Source organism: Pristis pectinata, chromosome 33 (genome assembly GCF_009764475.1).
Source record: "Pristis pectinata isolate sPriPec2 chromosome 33, sPriPec2.1.pri, whole genome shotgun sequence".
Taxonomy (NCBI): domain Eukaryota; kingdom Metazoa; phylum Chordata; class Chondrichthyes; order Rhinopristiformes; family Pristidae; genus Pristis; species Pristis pectinata.
This window is the reverse complement of record NC_067437.1, coordinates 1,298,618-1,315,897: the sequence shown is the minus strand read 5'-3', so window position 1 is coordinate 1,315,897 and position 17,280 is coordinate 1,298,618. Positions and strand designations below refer to the sequence as shown.

The 17,280-nt window shown below is 48.3% G+C and overlaps 1 protein-coding gene across 2 annotated transcripts in view; it reads left to right on the top strand.

Annotated features, from left to right (window-relative positions):
* The window catches only part of LOC127585578 (vesicular glutamate transporter 1), a 50,542-nt gene that overhangs the window by 18,526 nt on the left and 14,736 nt on the right, over positions 1–17,280 (top strand). For both annotated transcript variants that reach the window (XM_052043152.1, XM_052043151.1), the window contains 4 exons: positions 3,636–3,888; positions 8,337–8,455; positions 15,495–15,609; positions 16,947–17,034. In XM_052043152.1, the coding sequence (XP_051899112.1) occupies positions 3,775–3,888; positions 8,337–8,455; positions 15,495–15,609; positions 16,947–17,034 (436 nt within the window). In that variant the 5' untranslated portion in view covers positions 3,636–3,774. The remainder of the gene's footprint in view (positions 1–3,635; positions 3,889–8,336; positions 8,456–15,494; positions 15,610–16,946; positions 17,035–17,280) is intronic.

Genomic DNA, 17,280 nt, shown 5'->3' with positions numbered 1-17,280 from the left:
TTGTTCTTTTTGTACAATATTGAAAAGTAGATTCTTTACTGATAAGTTGCCCTGAAGCCATTAGTACCAAGTGTACAATGTGGCAGTGATTTTACAATGTGCAAGTTGGCCTTAATTATACCAGCCAGTTTTGCCTCGTCTGATCACTCTTTGCAATGTAATCTCTCCTTCCTACCCTCTAACTCACAACATTTCCTTTGCTTATTCCTCCAATCCCCCCTCCTTTCTCTGCCTCTTGAACCTTGTTTTAGTTCTAACTCTTCCTATTTCTGATGAGGTTTCAACAACCCAAATATTGTTTCTCTCTTCACAGCTCGTGAATATTTCCAGCATTTTCTGCTTTTGCTCCCAGCCTCCATCACGTGTTGTTTCCGTCTCGTTCATGTTCCAGAATTAGTGATGTCTCTCCATTTAGCAGAAAGAATCTATTTCCACTGGATGGGGCACCTTAGGCCAGAGAACATGGTCTAAAAATTGTAGACTCACTTACAGTCAAATAATGGTAACAACATTGAGCACTTTTCCTCAATCACCAATTGACGATTGAATCTGAGATTAGTTGTGCTTTATTCCAAAGAGCTAATCCTCCTTCTGTTCACTCCCACTGTTACACCACAATGGATCAAACCGCTTCTCATTTCCTTGCACTCTTTGTTCTGTCTGATTACAGTTCAGCGGATCGCCCCATTCCCTCTCCCCTCCACTGTTACGCTCCAAAATACCATCCATCCCTATTGCAGCTCACTTCAATGGGTCAACTTCTCTCCAATTCTTCCAAGCAGGTTCTAAGGAGCCAAACCATTTTATCCTCACTTTCCTGTTTTTTAATTAACCTTACCCCATCCTTACAAATCCCGGAACGATGCTGAAAATATCAGCAGGCAAAAGTCTGTGCTTTCACGCTCACTGCTGGGTGTTACTTGCCCAGCTTGTGTGGTTGAATCCCTAGCCCAGTTTAGTCTTCAACTGTCCAATACTGACCAAATTGTTGGATACAACATAATCAGTGTATTGTTGAACGATACTGGGGGGCAGGTCACTTAGCAATCAAACTGTGCTGGGGTGTGTGCTGTTAATATGATGTAGACGGGGCTGCTACCTCAATGATTAAATGGACTGCGCCATAAGCATTTAGCAGGTTGCTATTTTTATCCTCAGTTTTGCTGAAGCCTTGATCCATCTTTAATCCCGATTAAAGCGCTGTGTGTCTTTGCAAAGCAGTCTTGCATTTATCGAGATTGATTATTTCTCTCATAAATAAAACTTGCTTGGAGATTAATCTTTCCCAATGCTAAAACCACTCATTCTCATGACATTGGTGGCAAGTATGTATTAAGTACGTATTATTTTCTCCGACTTCTGGAAATTTGGGGTGCTCAGTGTTACAGATTGCAAAATTTGATGCAATCCCGTGTCTCCAGAAGTGAGCAGGCCCAGGGTTTAGGGAGTGAATCACCAGGCGTCTCCACAATCAGAAAGTGGGACAAAGTAGACCTAAGGTGCTTCTACTAGAGCGGAAGGATGGACTGTCAGGCAGCTACTTAAAATAATCACTCAGCAGGGAGTCAGGAGACTCTATCCAGTGTGGAACTCACTCCCACAGGGAGTGGGTGAGTCGGAATAGCAGTGATGGATTCAAATCTTGGGATGAAATTCTTCCGAGAACAGAAAATGTGCAGTAGGGAGAGATGAAAGGGGTGAGATGAGGCTGGTGTGAAGTATAGACTAGTTGGGCCAAATGGCCAGTTAAGGTGATGTAAAGTCAGTACTGGGTAAAAATGCTGTGCAAGTGCTGTACCAAATCGTAGTTAGACTAGCAGGTCTTGGTGCTACAACATAAGGTGGACGGTAACAGTCTTTTCCCCAGGGTAGAGGAGTCCAAAACTAAGGGGCATAAGTTTAGGGTGAGAGGGGAAAGGTTTAAAAGGGACCTGAGGGGCAACTTTTTCACGCAGAGGGTGGTGAGTGTGTGGAACGAGCTGCCAGAGGAAGTGGGTGAGGCAGGTACAACAGGATCATTTAGGAAGCACTTGGATAGGTACATGGAGGGGAGGGGCTTGGAGGCATATGGGCCGAACGCAGGAAATTGGGACTAGCTGGGTGGGTACCGTGGTCAGATGAACTGGTTAGGCCGAAGGGCCTGTATCCATGTTGTATTGCTCTATGACTCTGTGATGACCTCTCCCAACCCTCAAACCTGCTTTGTCTCTGACTCTACATCCCTCCTTAAACCACGCCTTTGCCTCTCATAGAATCACAGAGCAATACAGCACGGGTACAGGCCCTTCCGCCCAAACAGTCCATGGCATCCATGGTGCCCACCCGGCTAGTCCCAATTTCCTGTGTTCGGCCCATGTCCCTCCAAGCCCCGCCCCTCCATGTACCTATCCCAGTTCTTCCTAAATGACACTGTTGTACCTGCCTCACCCACTTCCTCTGGCAGCTCGTTCCATGTACTCACCACCCTCTGCATGAAACAGTTGCCCTCAGGTCCCTTTTAAATCTTTCCCCTCTCACCCCAAAGCCTATGCCCGCCCTAGTTTTGGACTCCCCTACCCTGGGGAAAAGACTGTTACCATACATTTATCTGTGCCTCTCATAATTTTAAACACTTCTATAAGGTCACCCCTCATTCTCCTATGTTCCAAGGAATAAAGACCCAGCCTGGCCAACCTCTCCCTGTAACTCAGGCCCTCGAGTCCTGGCAACATTCCTGTAAATCTCTGCACTCTTTCCAGTTTAACCACATCTTTCCTATAAACAGGGAACCAAAACTTCTTTCTAATATCTCCTTCTCCACATCAGTGTCCACTTTAGAGAGCTGAGATCTATTTAAATCACATCGAAATACTTTCTCTAAGTACACAGGACACAGAACAGTGCAGCACAGGAATGAGCCCTACGACCCAGGATGTCTGTGCCAACCATGATGCCAATTTAAACTGCCCACCTGTCTACGTTCGGCCCGTATCCCTCCATCCCCGGCTGTCTAAATGCTTCTTAAACACTACTGCCGTATCTGCTCCCACCACCTCCCCTGGCAGTAAGTTCCAGCCACGCACCACTCTCTATCTAAAAAAAAACTTGCCCCGCACATCTCCATTAGACTTTCCTCTTCACTCCTTAAACTCATGCCCTCTAGGTTCTATGTTAAATGGTTTGTTTTAAATGTATTCACTAGTGGGATGTAGACATCGACAGCCATATCCGCATTAGCATCCGTGACAGGAAGTAGCTTCACCCAAAGGATCATTATTACTAGTCTAGAACTCTATGTATAATCCCTGCATCCTCCTTAACAGCACGCCCATCAGCAACGCAGTGCCGGCTCGTTTGTGGGAATGGTGGGCAAGCGATTGGTCTTCACCAACAGTCAACCCCACAGCAGGCAAAGTCAATCAACCCACAGAGCAAAAGGATCAGAGGTTATGGCAGGAGCTCCTTGGTGTTCCCAATAAAAGCTGCTCCAGAAACATCCAGTGAAGGGAAGAAAGTAATTACACAAATTAGACAGACCGGATTTGACCGGTAGGGGGTTACCCAATCATCTCCTCACTGGCTGGGGAGGGCATGTTGTTAAACGCAGCCTTTTCCTAAGCATTAATCCTGTGTTGTTTATACGCCCCTCTCCACAGGATCCTAGAGAAGCGACAGAACGTCGGAGAGACCATCGAGCTGACCGAGGAGGGCCGTGCCGTCGGAGTGGCTGAGAAACAGAAGCCCCTCTTGGACTGCACTTGCTTTGGGCTGCCGAAACGCTACATCATCGCCATCATGAGTGGCCTGGGATTCTGCATCTCCTTTGGGATCCGCTGTAACCTGGGAGTGGCCATCGTCAGCATGGTCAACAACAAGACAGTCTACAGGGACGGGAAGCTGGTCATGGAGGTGAGGAGAATCCCAGTAAGATGCCTTTAGCCCAGTTAGACCAAAGCCAAAGTGATTCAAACTCCGACAAGGCTTTGCCCATGCCTTACTCCTCAGACCCTCCCAGATCTTCATTCCTCCAAGATTTAAGGTGAGAGGAGAAAGGTCTAAGGGGTACCTGAGGGGCAAGTGCTTCACACAGAGGGTGGTGGGGAGGTGGAACAAGCAGCCAGAGGAAGTGGTAGACGTGGGTATAATTACAATGGTTAAAAGACATTTGGACAGGTTCATGGATAGGAAGGGTTTAGAGGGATATGGGCCAAATGCAAGGAAACGGGACTCAGGAAGACACATTGGTCAGCATGGACGAGATGGGCTGAAAGATCTATTTCCATGCTGTATGGCTCTGTGATTCTATCTCTGCACAGTTCCAATTCTGCCATCTCAAATGTCACCACTCTACCATTGACAGCCATGCCTTCATCTACTGACACCCTCTCTCACTAAACCTTTCCACCCCTCATTTTCCTTTATGACAAACAATATTTTGGTCTCTGCCATAGAGTCTTTGTAGCACCAATTCATTAGGTAGATCTTGGGGTGAGGAGATTGCCCTTTGAGGGGAGTTTCCATAAGACTGACTGGGGTTTAGAATTTAAGAACATATAAAAACAGGAGCAGGAGTTGGCCACTTGGCCCCTCAGTCCTATCCCACCAGTCAATGTAATCATGGCAGATCTGCCCCAGGCCTCAACTCCTCTGTTGTGCCAGTTCCTCATAGCCGTCAATTCCACGATCTTTCAAAAATGTATCTACCTCCTCTTTAAATCCCCCCAAGGATCCAGCCTCCAGAACCTCCAGGGTAGAGAGATCCAAAGGTTCACTACTCTGGATGAATGAGAGATGATCTCATTCAGACACATAAGATTCTGAGACCAAATGACAGGGCAAATGTCGAGAGGGCAGTTTCCTAAGGACTGGAGAATCTAGGATCAGGAACATTGTCTTGGGCGATAGGAAAGCCATTTTGAACTGTGATGAGGAGAAGATGCAGATGGGTGTAAACCATCAGAATTCTCTACCATGAGGACTGTGAATGTTCAGTCACTAGTACATTTACGGGTGAACTCAATATTTTGGACTTGAAGGGAATCCAAGAGGATCTGGTGATTATTGCTTGCTGTTGATTGTGCAATGTCTAATTCTGTTTACAAATTCTCAGGAAATGAAGCAGCCCATGTCTGCAGCAAGGTGTGGACCGATAAGTAGCAAGTAATATTTGTGCCACAGATTTGCTGGGCAATGATCAACTTTAACAAGGGAGAGTCTAACCACATACTCTTGGCATTCAATGATGTTACCATCATTGAGTATCCCATCATCAACGTCCTTGGGGTCATCATTGATCAGAAGATCAACTGCACCAGCCACATGAACAGTGAGGCTACAACAACAGGTTAGGCATTCTGTGGAAAGCGATTCACCCCCTGACAACCCAAACCTATTTACCATCTACAGAGCATGGGTCAGGACTGTGAATGAATAGTCTCCAATGGACCCAACAATACTCAAAAAGCTTCATACCGTCCAGTACAAGGCAAGCCCCTTGAGTGCCACCCCTCTACCAGCCTAATCACAGTGGCTGCAGTGTGCACCATCTACAAATTGTCCTGCAGTTACTTGTCCAGGCTACTCTGACAACATTTCCTAAACCCAGAGCCCCTACCACCAAGAAGGCCAAGGGCAACAGGGGCACTGGAACACCACCACCTGCAGGTTTCCCTCCACTTGGAAAAGTATCACCTTTCTTTTACTGTTGCTAGGTCTAAACTGCAGAACCCCCGTTCAACACCGTTGTGGGAATATCCTCACCATAAATGAATGCAGTGGTTCCACAAGGCAGCTCATCGCTACCTTTTTATGGGTGATTACAGAGGGGCAATAAACACTGGCCTTTCCTGAAATTCACACTTCCCAAGAAGTGAAGGAAAAGAATGAATGAAACAGAAGATCAGCCATGATCTTATTGAACAGGAGAGCAAGCTCAAAGGGTGCCGTGGGCTCCTCTGGTGACAATTTTCTGTTATCTGATACTAATTGGAGTTAGTACCCTCCAATATCCTTGGTGCTTTGGTGTCAAATTTTGTTCAGAGTCACAGAGTTATACAGCATGGAAACAGGCCCTTCGGCCCAACTCGTCCATGCCAACCAAGTTGCCCAACTAAGTTTGACAGTTCAAACTGGTAATGGGGACGTTTCTCTCCTCAGGAAGGGTCCAGGTATGTTAAATAAAGGTGTTCAAAATTCTGAAGGGGTTTTAATAGAGTAACCACAAAAGAATTGTTTCCAGTTACCAGAGACTTTAGGCATTTGGTAAAAAGGAGATGGGCCAGTTATTTCGGAAGGTATCTATTGCTATCAGCCAATGAATTGGAGGAGGAACAAGTACAGTAAAACTCTGCTAATCTGGTGCTGTTGGACCAGCAGATTTTCCAGACGATTTGGAGGTTATTTCACTTAATACCCTGACAGACTTTTAAATTGTTCTTTTTAAGCTATTACACCGTAAAATAATAAATTTTCAAGTGAACTCAGGGAGTTTAAAGGGAGCATTCAAAACAGGGTCCTGGTGACCTTAAAGGGAGGCTGGGAACCGATCCCCAGTAATGTTAAGAGTGGGGGAAACAGGGCCCCGGTGAGCTTTATCCTGAACCAGGAGGATTTCCAAAAGTGGATTATCAGAGTTTGACTCTAAATGACTCAGAGCAAGTTACGTATGGACAATGTACATAAAATCATCAGTCACGTGCAGCTTGACAGGGGAGTAACCCAATCCTCACCTCTCTGCCCTGTTACCACCTACGGCCTTTTACGGTAACATAGTGAGTTACTGTGATCACAACGTTAAAGGATACTGGAAGTACATTCAGCAGTAACCTCCAGTGAAGAACTACACATGTAGAGTTATAGAGTCACAGAAGTTATACAGTACAAAAACAGGCCCTACAGCCCAACTTGTCCAAGCCGACCATGGTGCCCACCAAGCTAGTCCCATTTGAGCGTGTTTGGCCCATTTCCCTCTAAACCTTTCCTATCCATGTACCTGTCCAAGTGCCTTTAAATGTTGTTAATGTACCTGCCTCACCCACTTCCTCTGACACCTCATTCCATATACAGACCACCCTCTGGGCGAAGGAGTCCCTAGGTCCCTTTTAAATCTTTCCCCTCTCACCTTCAACCTATGTCCTCTCATTTTTAGTTCCCCTTCCAAGGGAAAAAGACCATGTGTTTTCACCTCATCTCTGCCCCTCATGATTTTAAACACCTCTGTAAGGTCACCCCTCAGTCTCCTACATTCCAAGGAATAAAGTCCCAACCTCCCCAATCCCTCCCCATAATTCAGGCCCTCGAGTCCTGGCAGCATCCTCATAAATCTTTTCTGCACTCTTTCCAGTTTGATGATGCCTTTTCTATAACAGGGCGATCAAAACTGTACACAATACTTCAAGTGTGGTCTCACCAACATCTCGTACAACTGCAACATAGCGTCCCAACTCCCTGTACTCAATGCACTGACCAATGAAGGCCAGCATGCCAAAAGCCTTCTTCAACACCCTGTCTACCTGTGACGCCACTTTCAGCGAACTATGTACTTGTACTGCGAGTGAGCTGAAAAGTGAAAGAAAAACAGAAGGGGTCTGAGGAAAGAGCAAGGAGAGTGAGATTGATTGGATAGTATTGACTGGCCCAATGGACCAAATGGTCTCCTGTGCCATGTGACTCTATGCCAGTCGTAGTTCTCAGCTATCCTGTTTGAATGAAGTATCCCAGTATCAAGCAGCACCATTGGGTACAGTAAAAGTGTGGCTGGCCCAAGGAGGCACAAAATTAGCTGCAGCCAGACAGCTCACTCTAACCCTGGGCCTTCCCCCACCTGTCCCTTGGTCAACCCAAAACTTTTGATCACAGTCCCACTGGTGAAAGGTCAGAGTGTCAACCTACCTAACTAACTAGTCCCCTCTCATCATATACTAGTGAACACGTTAGCGTGACATCAGGATGTCCCACAGTGTTTCGAAGAAGTCCAATGTACTTAATGTTGTAATGTTGTTCACAGCAACCTCCCGCAAACAGTGGGGACAAAAACTAAAGCATTAGGTTTTGAATGAGGGATAAAATGTGGGCAAGGATACCAGGAAGGAGCCTTCCAACTGGTGTTTTGGAATCATTTACATCCACCTGGGAGGGCAGGTGAGGTCTCGGGTTAACATCTTATCCAAAAGCCGGCCCCACTGACACAGCTGCTGTCCCTCAGTACTGCACTGGAATGTCACATTTAAGTCTCGTAACCAGAGCACGACGCCACGATTTTCGTCACGCAGAAGGGTGACTGAGCCACACCTTCACAATTGAACAAAGAGGAGGGGCACTGAAGTGAAAAGTCTAATCCTTCTTCCCTTTCTCTCCAGAAAGCCACATTTAACTGGGACCCAGAGACGGTGGGAATGATACATGGATCCTTCTTCTGGGGATATATTGTTACACAGATCCCAGGAGGTTACATTGCACAGAAATTTGCTGCCAACAGGTAAGAGATTTTCCCAGCACGGCAGCTTCTCATTCTCAGGTGGTGGGGGGATATCACCAACAGAGCCAGGATGGTTGATGGGGGTGGGGGGGGGGGTGGTAAGTCATCAAATCGTGCAACGTTCAACAACTTCCAGTTACCTGGCATCCAATCCAAGGTAAGACATCCTGAGCCACTTCACAGCCGTGCAGTCAGGAAACATCTGACACCGGTCCCAGAAGCAGGGAAGGGTGACACAGAAGTGTGGTGGTTAGTACCCTGCCTCACAGCTGTGGACACCCAGGTTCGACCCCAACCTCCAGTGCTGCCTGTGTGGAGTTTGCACGTTCTCCCTGTGACCGCGTGGGTTTCTCCCACATCCCAAAGATGTGCAGGATGGTGGGTTAACTATCCACCATGAATGACCCCCCAGTGGAGCTGGAATAAATGCTGGAAGAGGTCGGCAGGTCTGGCATTAGTTTCTCTCTCTGTACAGACGTTGTACAACCTGCCAGCAGCCTGCAGTGCTTCTGTATTACCCCACCACTCATTCTGAATGCTTTTTGTACCAACAAACTTTTAAAAGTTTGCATAGCAAATTCAAACATCCCAAAATCTCCTACCTCCCTAATGCACACACAGATGGCCACGCCCCCACACCCCAGGCCACGCCCACAGACCACACCCACACACTGCAGGCCATTCCCCCATACCTCAGGCCATGCCCACAGACCACACCCACACACTGCAGGCCGTTCCCCCATACCCCAGGCCATGCCCACAGACCACACCCACACACTGCAGGGCGTTCCCCCATACCCCAGGCCATGCCCACAGACCACACCCACACACTGCAGGCCATTCCCCCATACCTCAGGCCATGCCCACAGACCACACCCACACACTTCAGGCCGTTCCCCCATACCCCAGGCCATGCCCACAGACCACACCCACACACTGCAGGGCGTTCCCCCATACCCCAGGCCATGCCCACAGACCACACCCACACACTGCAGGCCATTCCCCCATACCCCAGGCCATGCCCACAGACCACACCCACACACTGCAGGCCATTCCCCCATACCCCAGGCCATGCCCACAGACCACACCCACACACTGCAGGCCATTCCCCCATACCCCAGGCCATGCCCACAGACCACACCCACACACTGCAGGGCGTTCCCCCATACCCCAGGCCATGCCCACAGACCACACCCACACACTGCAGGCCATTCCCCCATACCTCAGGCCATGCCCACAGACCACACCCACACACTGCAGGCCATTCCCCCATACCCCAGGCCATGCCCACAGACCACACCCACACACTGCAGGGCGTTCCCCCATACCCCAGGCCATGCCCACAGACCACACCCACACACTGCAGGCCATTCCCCCATACCCCAGGCCATGCCCACAGACCACACCCACACACTGCAGGGCGTTCCCCCATACCCCAGGCCATGCCCACAGACCACACCCACACACTGCAGGCCATTCCCCCATACCCCAGGCCATGCCCACAGACCACACCCACACACTGCAGGGCGTTCCCCCATACCTCAGGCCATGCCCACAGACCACACCCACACACTGCAGGGCATGTTCCCAAACCCCAGACCAGGTTCCCACAACCTGGGCCATGCCCACAGACCACACCCCAGACCACAGAACACACCCACTCACCCCATCCACCTCTAGATTTCCATAGTTCTGTACTACCTTAGGCAAAAGCTGAAGGAGGCCATTTGGCCCATTGAGTCTATGTCAGCACCAGGAGTAATCCCATTCCCTCACTAATTTTCCCTGTAACCTAATGTCCCCACGGGATGTGGGAGGAAAACAAAGCACCAGAAAGAAAGCCACGCGGTCACAGGGAGAAGGTGCAAACCCCACACAGACAGCGCCGGAGGTCGGGATCAAACCCTGGTCTCTGGAGCTGTGGGACAACGTCTCCACTCGCTGCACCCGTGTTGTTATTGCTTCCATAACTGCTATAATTGTTAAGGAGAGGACAAATCAGGCAGGATTCCTGTCCTAGTGACAAGTGTGGACAATGGCGATTACCGGGGACATTGCCAGCATGCTGCCATTGTGGAGCACCCTGTCTGCTCCCCACTAATGGCCAATGTATGAGAGGGTTGGCAGTGTACAAAACAAGCAGCAAAAGTCAGTGCCCTCAGCAAAAGAGGGAGGAGGGCTGGAGAGTGAATTGGCAACTGTACAGGGTTTGCATGTAGAGGAGGCACAATGACACAGTAAAGCTGCTGCTTCACAGCTGCAGAGACCCGGGTTCAATCCTGACCTCGGCCGCTGTCTGTGTGGAGTTTGCACGTTCTCCCTGTGACTGTATGGGTTTCCCCCAGGTGCTCCGGTTTCCTCCCACATCCCAAAAACATGAGGTTGGCCGCTTGTATAATACCCCTCGTGTGTAGGTGAGTGGTAGAACCTGGAGGAGCACTTGGAGTATTATATACAGTTCTGGTCGCCCTGTTACAGGAAAGACGTGGTTAAACTGGAAAGAGTGCAGAGAAGATCTACGAGGATGCTGCCAGGACTCGAGGGCCTGAGTTACAGGGAGAGGTTGAGCAGGCTGGGACTTACACTTCCCTGGAGTGTAAGAGACTGAGAGGTGATCTTATAGAAGTGTATAAAATCATGAGGGGCATAGACAGGGTGAATGCACGCAGTCTTTCTCCTAGGGAAAGGGAACCAAAAGCTAGAGGGCACAGGCTTAGGGCAAGAGGGGAAAGATTTAAAAGGGAACTGAGGGGCAACTTCTTCACCCAGAGGGTGGTGATTATATGGAATGAGCTGCCAGAGGAAGTGGTTGAGGCAGGAACAATAACAACATATAAGGGGCATTTGCATAAGTAAGGGGACAGGGAAGGTCCAGAGGGATATGGGCTGAAAGGTGGCAAATGGGGCTAGCTCAGTTGGGCACCTTGGTCAGCATGGACGAGTCGGACCGAAGGGCCTGTTTCTGTGCTGTATCATTCTGTGACATAAAATGGGTTGGGGTAGGATTGGTGTGAATGGGCGTTGATGGTTGGCGCAGACTCGTTGGGTTGGTGGAGTAGTTCCGTGATGTATCTCTCTGTCCACGAAAATATAGGTCCTTTCCCCAGAGACTGAGCTCACGTCAGCACAACCAAGGAAACACAAATGTCAAACTGATTTTCAGTTCTCTTCTCTTTGGAGAGACAGAATTACATATTGAACAAATGATTAACTATTTTGTGGAGGGAAGGCATCCAGCCGAGAGGCTGATGGTAAGGTTAGTTAACAGTTTTTGAAACCTCGTGCCTAGTGATTGGCACCTTGCCCAGGCATGGGGTGCACCAGCTGCCAGACTTTTAGACCATCTGATAATCTCTGGTTCTTTTCCCTAAACTTTCCTTTCTGCTTTGGTATGTGTTTTCTGCTCCTCAGAGGAGAGTGCTGGTAAAAAGGCTTTGAATCTCAGAATGTTCAGTGACATCCATGAACCTCAATTCCAGATTGTTCAAAAATGTATCTGCTTCCTCGTTAAAGACCCCAGTGATTCAGCCTTCACAATACAACATAGAATACAGAACAGTACATCACAGGAACAGGCCCTTCGGCCCACCATGTCTGTGCCGAACGTGATGACAAATTAAACTAAATCCCTTCCACCTGTCCACGATCTATATCCCTGCACGCCCTGCATTTCTGTGTCTATCGGAAAGCCTCAAGCACCACTGTCGTGTCTGCTTCCACCACTATCATGCTGCCACCATTACCACTCTGGGTTCGAGAATTTCAAAGATTCACCACCCTCTGCAAGAAGTTCCTACACGTCTAAGTTTTAAATAACCATTCCTTAATCTTGAAACTATGTCCCCTCACTGGTGGAAACATTTCCACATCTACCCTGTCCTGCCCCCTCAAGATCTTATGTTTCAATAAGATCACCCCTCATTCCTGTGTAGTCCAAGGAATATAGCAAAATAATTTCTTCAGGTACTTGTGATAGGACAACCCTTCCATCCCAGGCATCCCCAGATTTCACAGGAAAACAACCCGCTGTATGAGGATTGACTGAGGGAGCTGGAGAGGTGCCCTGATTCTCCTTGTAGCCTTTGACTGTGGTTACTGTGCATAATCGTGGATCTCATTCCTTCCCACTTCCCAACAAGCTGAGGCGATCTAAATAGCTTAGAGAACCGTGCAAAGCAGCCCAGATTCTGTTTACATTGTGAGATGGGAGCTAAAGTGTTAATAATCGCCCTGGGCATGTGGTCTAGTGTCTGTGACGCAGATGGGTTATTTCTGGATTAATTAGCAGAACACCTTGGAATGCCTGCAGTTGAACCAGGAGCATGCAAGGAGCCTCACAAGTGATTCTCCCGCCCTTGGGAACTAATTAAAATCCAGAACAGGAGACGTTTCTACTTCTGTGTCTTTCTCTCTGGCTGATTCAAGATGAAGAGAATCTTCTGGCGACCAATGAACTTCCAGGGAATGGCCTCCAAAAAAGTGGCTTGTCATCGGAATTTCCATTCCAGTTGCGCTGCCCCAAACTAAGCTCCTATCATCACTTATGTATTTCTGTATAATTTATATTCTGTGTGTTGTCTGTACCTGTGCACCTGTGATGCTGCTGCAAGCATCATACCTGTACCTCACCGTACTTGTGCACATGTAGTAAACTCACTAAACTCAACTTCACTTGATCCCATGGAGCACTCTCATGTCAACAGCAAGATGTACACAGCTGCATATGGAGAGAACTACCTTGCCCACTCCAGATGAAATTCAGCAGAGATTAGATACAGACTAAGTGGTGGCACAGAGTATCACAGAGGTGCAGCAGATAGGGTCACTGTCTCACAGCGCCAGAGACCCGGGTTCAATCCTGATCTCAGGTGCTGTCTGTGTGGAGTTTGCACGTTCTCCCTGTGACCACGTGGGTTTCACCCGGGTGCTCTGGTTTCCTCCCACATCCCAAAGACATTTGGGTCGGTGGGTTAACTGCTCCTCGGTGAGTGGTAGAATTGATGAGAATGTGGGGAGAATAAAAATGGCAGTAATGTTGGGTTAATGTAAATAAGTGGTTGGTGGTCAGCATATACTCGATGGGCTGAAGGGCCTATTCCAATACTGTATAATTCTATATCTCTAACATTCCCCCTACACTGAGCCATCGAACACTCTCTGGGTAGTGTGGTACTGATTGATGCAGAGTAAATCTCCCTTTACACTGTCCCATCACACACACAAGGGATGGGTCAGATACTGAGCAAAGCTCCATCTACATGTTTCCATCAAACATTCCCAGGGCAGGGACAGCACAATGTTAACCCAAACTGCATACTTCTCTTTTGTTCCCCCCCCCCCCACCTCAGAGATACCCTCCTGCAGAGCACAGACCCTGAATAATCCAAACGTGGAACCTGTCATTTACACTGAGGCTCCAAGGTCCCTACCCCAGGCCACAGGCTCAACACCCACCCTCTCTTCAAACTGCTTCCTCGACTGCCATCCTGCTGTCTGATTGGGTAATTCATTCCACAATTCATTGATCGCAGACACTTCGCAGACCCATGAAGACTCCAACCCAAACCAATGGCAGGACCACAGTGAACCCCAGGCTGGTTTCTTGCTGGAACTGCCCTGATCTGGGGGTACCAGCCACTGGTCAGTGGGCAGCCCTCTTGTCCCTCAGTTCACAGAGTCACAGAGTAATACAGCGTGGAAACAGGAGACATGCCGACTGAGGTGCCCACCAGGCTAGTCCCATTTTCCCACGTTTGGCCCATATCCGTCTAAACGTGAGAACATAGAACGTAAGAAATAGAAGCAGGAGTCGGCCATCTGGCCCGTCGAGCCTGCTCCGCCATTCAATGAGATCATGGCTGATCTGGCCGTGGACTCAGATCCACCTACCTGCCTTTTCCCCATAACCCTTAATTCCCCAACTGTGCAAAAATCTAAATATACTTATTTAGATATGTCTTAAATATATTTAATGAGGTAGCCTCTACTGCTTCCCTGGGCAGAGAATTCCACAGATTCATTACTCTCTGGGAAAAGCAGTTTCTCCTCATCTCCGTTCTAAATCTATTCCCCTGAATCTTGAGGTCGTGTCCCCTGGTTCTAGCTAAACTTTCCTATCCATTATTTTATCCAGAAGTCTTTTAAATGTTGTCATTGTACCCGGCTCAACCACTTCCTCTGGCAGCTTGCTCCAAAAACCCACCACCCTCTGCGTGAAGAAGATGCCCCTCAGGTCCCTTTTAAATCTTTCACCTTAAACCTCTGCCCTCTAGTTTTTAGTTCCACTTCCCTGGGAAAAAGACTGTGTGCATTCACCTTATCTATGTCCCTCTATAAGGTCACCCCTCAATCTCCTACGTTCCAAGGAATAAAGTCCTATCCTGGCTAACCTCTCCCTATAATTCAGGCCCTCGAGTCCCGACAGCATCCTCGTAGATCTCCTCTGCACTCTTTCCAGTTTAATGATGTCTTTCCAATAACAGAGCAGCCAAAACTGTGCACAATATCCCATGTGCGGACTCACCAACGTCTGGTACAACTGCAACATAATGTCCCGATTCCTAGACTCAGCGCCCTGACTGATGAAGGCCAGTGTGTCAAACACCTTCTTCACCACCCTGTCTACCTGTGACACCACTTTCAGGAAACTATGTACTTGTACTCTGGGTCCCTCTGTTCCACAACACTCCCCAAGGCCCCACCATTCACTGCATAACTCCTACCCTGGTTCGACTTCCCAAAATTCAACACTTTGTATTTATCTGAATTGAAACCCATTTGCCATCCTCGGCCTACTTACCCAAGCTGATCAAGGTCAGTAGAGTGTGGTTTCAAATCCCACGCAGAACCTCAAGAGCAGAATTCTGCAGTGAAGAGGTCCTTGGTAATGAAACCTATATCTCGGTGTGGCCATGTTTACTGTGTTGTCATCTGAAGGTCATTGTTTCCTTTTGCTGATGTTCCTGGTTGCCATCCCTGAGTTTAACCAAGCGCAAATTTTTTCAAATTATTTGAAGCAACTTTTGCTTTTCTCCCACAGAGTATTTGGCTGGGCGATTGTGGCCACGTCGTCACTGAACATGTTGATACCCTCAGCGGCAAAAGTCCATTACAGCTGTGTTATATTGGTCAGGATTCTACAAGGCCTGGTTGAGGTAAGGAGGTCGGTGAAAGACACTTTATGTTATTCACTTCTCTGGATCACTCCTTTAATCACCATGGTCACAATTAGTCTCCAACTGGGAAATGGCTGTGTAAGGAAGGGTATCAGTTCAGAGGGTTAATGCAGATGTTGCTTTGGTTACGTGGAGAGATTGACAGGGGCTATTGTGGGGGTTTAGGGGAGAACTAATCTAGATGTAGGCCTGGATAACAGTTCCTTTTGCTCCCTATCCATGAGGTATAAAGTATCAACAAACAATCTGCTGGAGGAATTCAGCAGTTGAGCAGCATCTGTGAGAAGAAAGGAATTGTCAATGTTTCAGGTCGAGACTTCTTCAGCAGGGTTTTTAGGAAGGGTAATTAGGAAGGAATTGTATCCACAGGAAGGTCAGCAACCAGAGCTCATAGATTTAAGGCAAGTGATATGCAGCAATCCGGATTCTGATTTGTCTCTCCCTCTGCCCAGGCCACTGGGTCCTCAGTACAGCTGATCCACACACTCACAAGATCTGCCCAAGGCCTCACGTCAGTTCTTTTCTACAGACACCAAAAGAGCAGGAACACGTACCTGTACTTGTGAGGTCAGCTGTTGTGTGGGCAGGGTGTGCGTCCGGTGTATGTGTACACTTACAGAGACGTTGTCCTATCCACTGGTCATTGCCAGCGGTCTCACTAGTATCTACAGTGTTTTATTATGCGGGAGGTCCATCCCACCCCTTGCGAGTACTGAGGGCAGTGGACAAGCTGCAGAGAACGTTTATTCATGCAGAGAGCTGTTGTTGATCTGGAACGGCATTGGGAGTGAAATCCATTGTACTTTCCATGAGGATTTGGGAAAATATTTCTAAAGGAGTAGAGTAGGGGAGTGGGAGTAATTGGACTGCTTTTCAAACAGCCAGCACGGGTAGGGTGGGTGGTGTGATCTCCTGTGCTGTAAGGTAGGCTCAACACACACAACACATGTACACACAACACACATCACATGTACACACAACACACAACACATGTACACACAACACCCACATCACATATAAATGCAAAGCACACACATGTACTCTCATCACACCCATGTACACACACAAAATACATACAGACAGGTCCATACTACAGGTATTCGTGTACACACACACACAGACCCACACACACTCGCACACACACACGCACGCACACATACCAACGCACGCGCGCGGGCACACACACACACAAACACACACACACACACACACACACACACACACACATATTACCTGTTAAACAGTGAATTAAATTCTTGCTCCTTTCGATGACAGGCTGCTAAGACTGATATTTCCTTGTGGTCATTTGCCTTTAGGGGGTTACGTATCCTGCCTGCCATGGCATTTGGAGTAAGTGGGCACCTCCGTTAGAGCGAAGCCGACTTGCCACCACCTCTTTCTGCGGTAAGTATGCAGTGACGGTCAGCGTGTTGTCCTCCCACTGAAGGTCGGACTGAAGCCGGGCTGGAATTCCCTGAGTGCACCATAACGAGAACCAGGATAGGCTGGGCCCATACTGGAGTCCAAGTCCGTCAGTCCCTGAAACTTGCACCACAGGTTCACAAGAACATAAAGAAAGCAAACCAGTCGTCATGCTTCTGAACACCTTGAAGAGAAAAGTAGGGAGGTTGAGCTGAACCTGCATTAGTT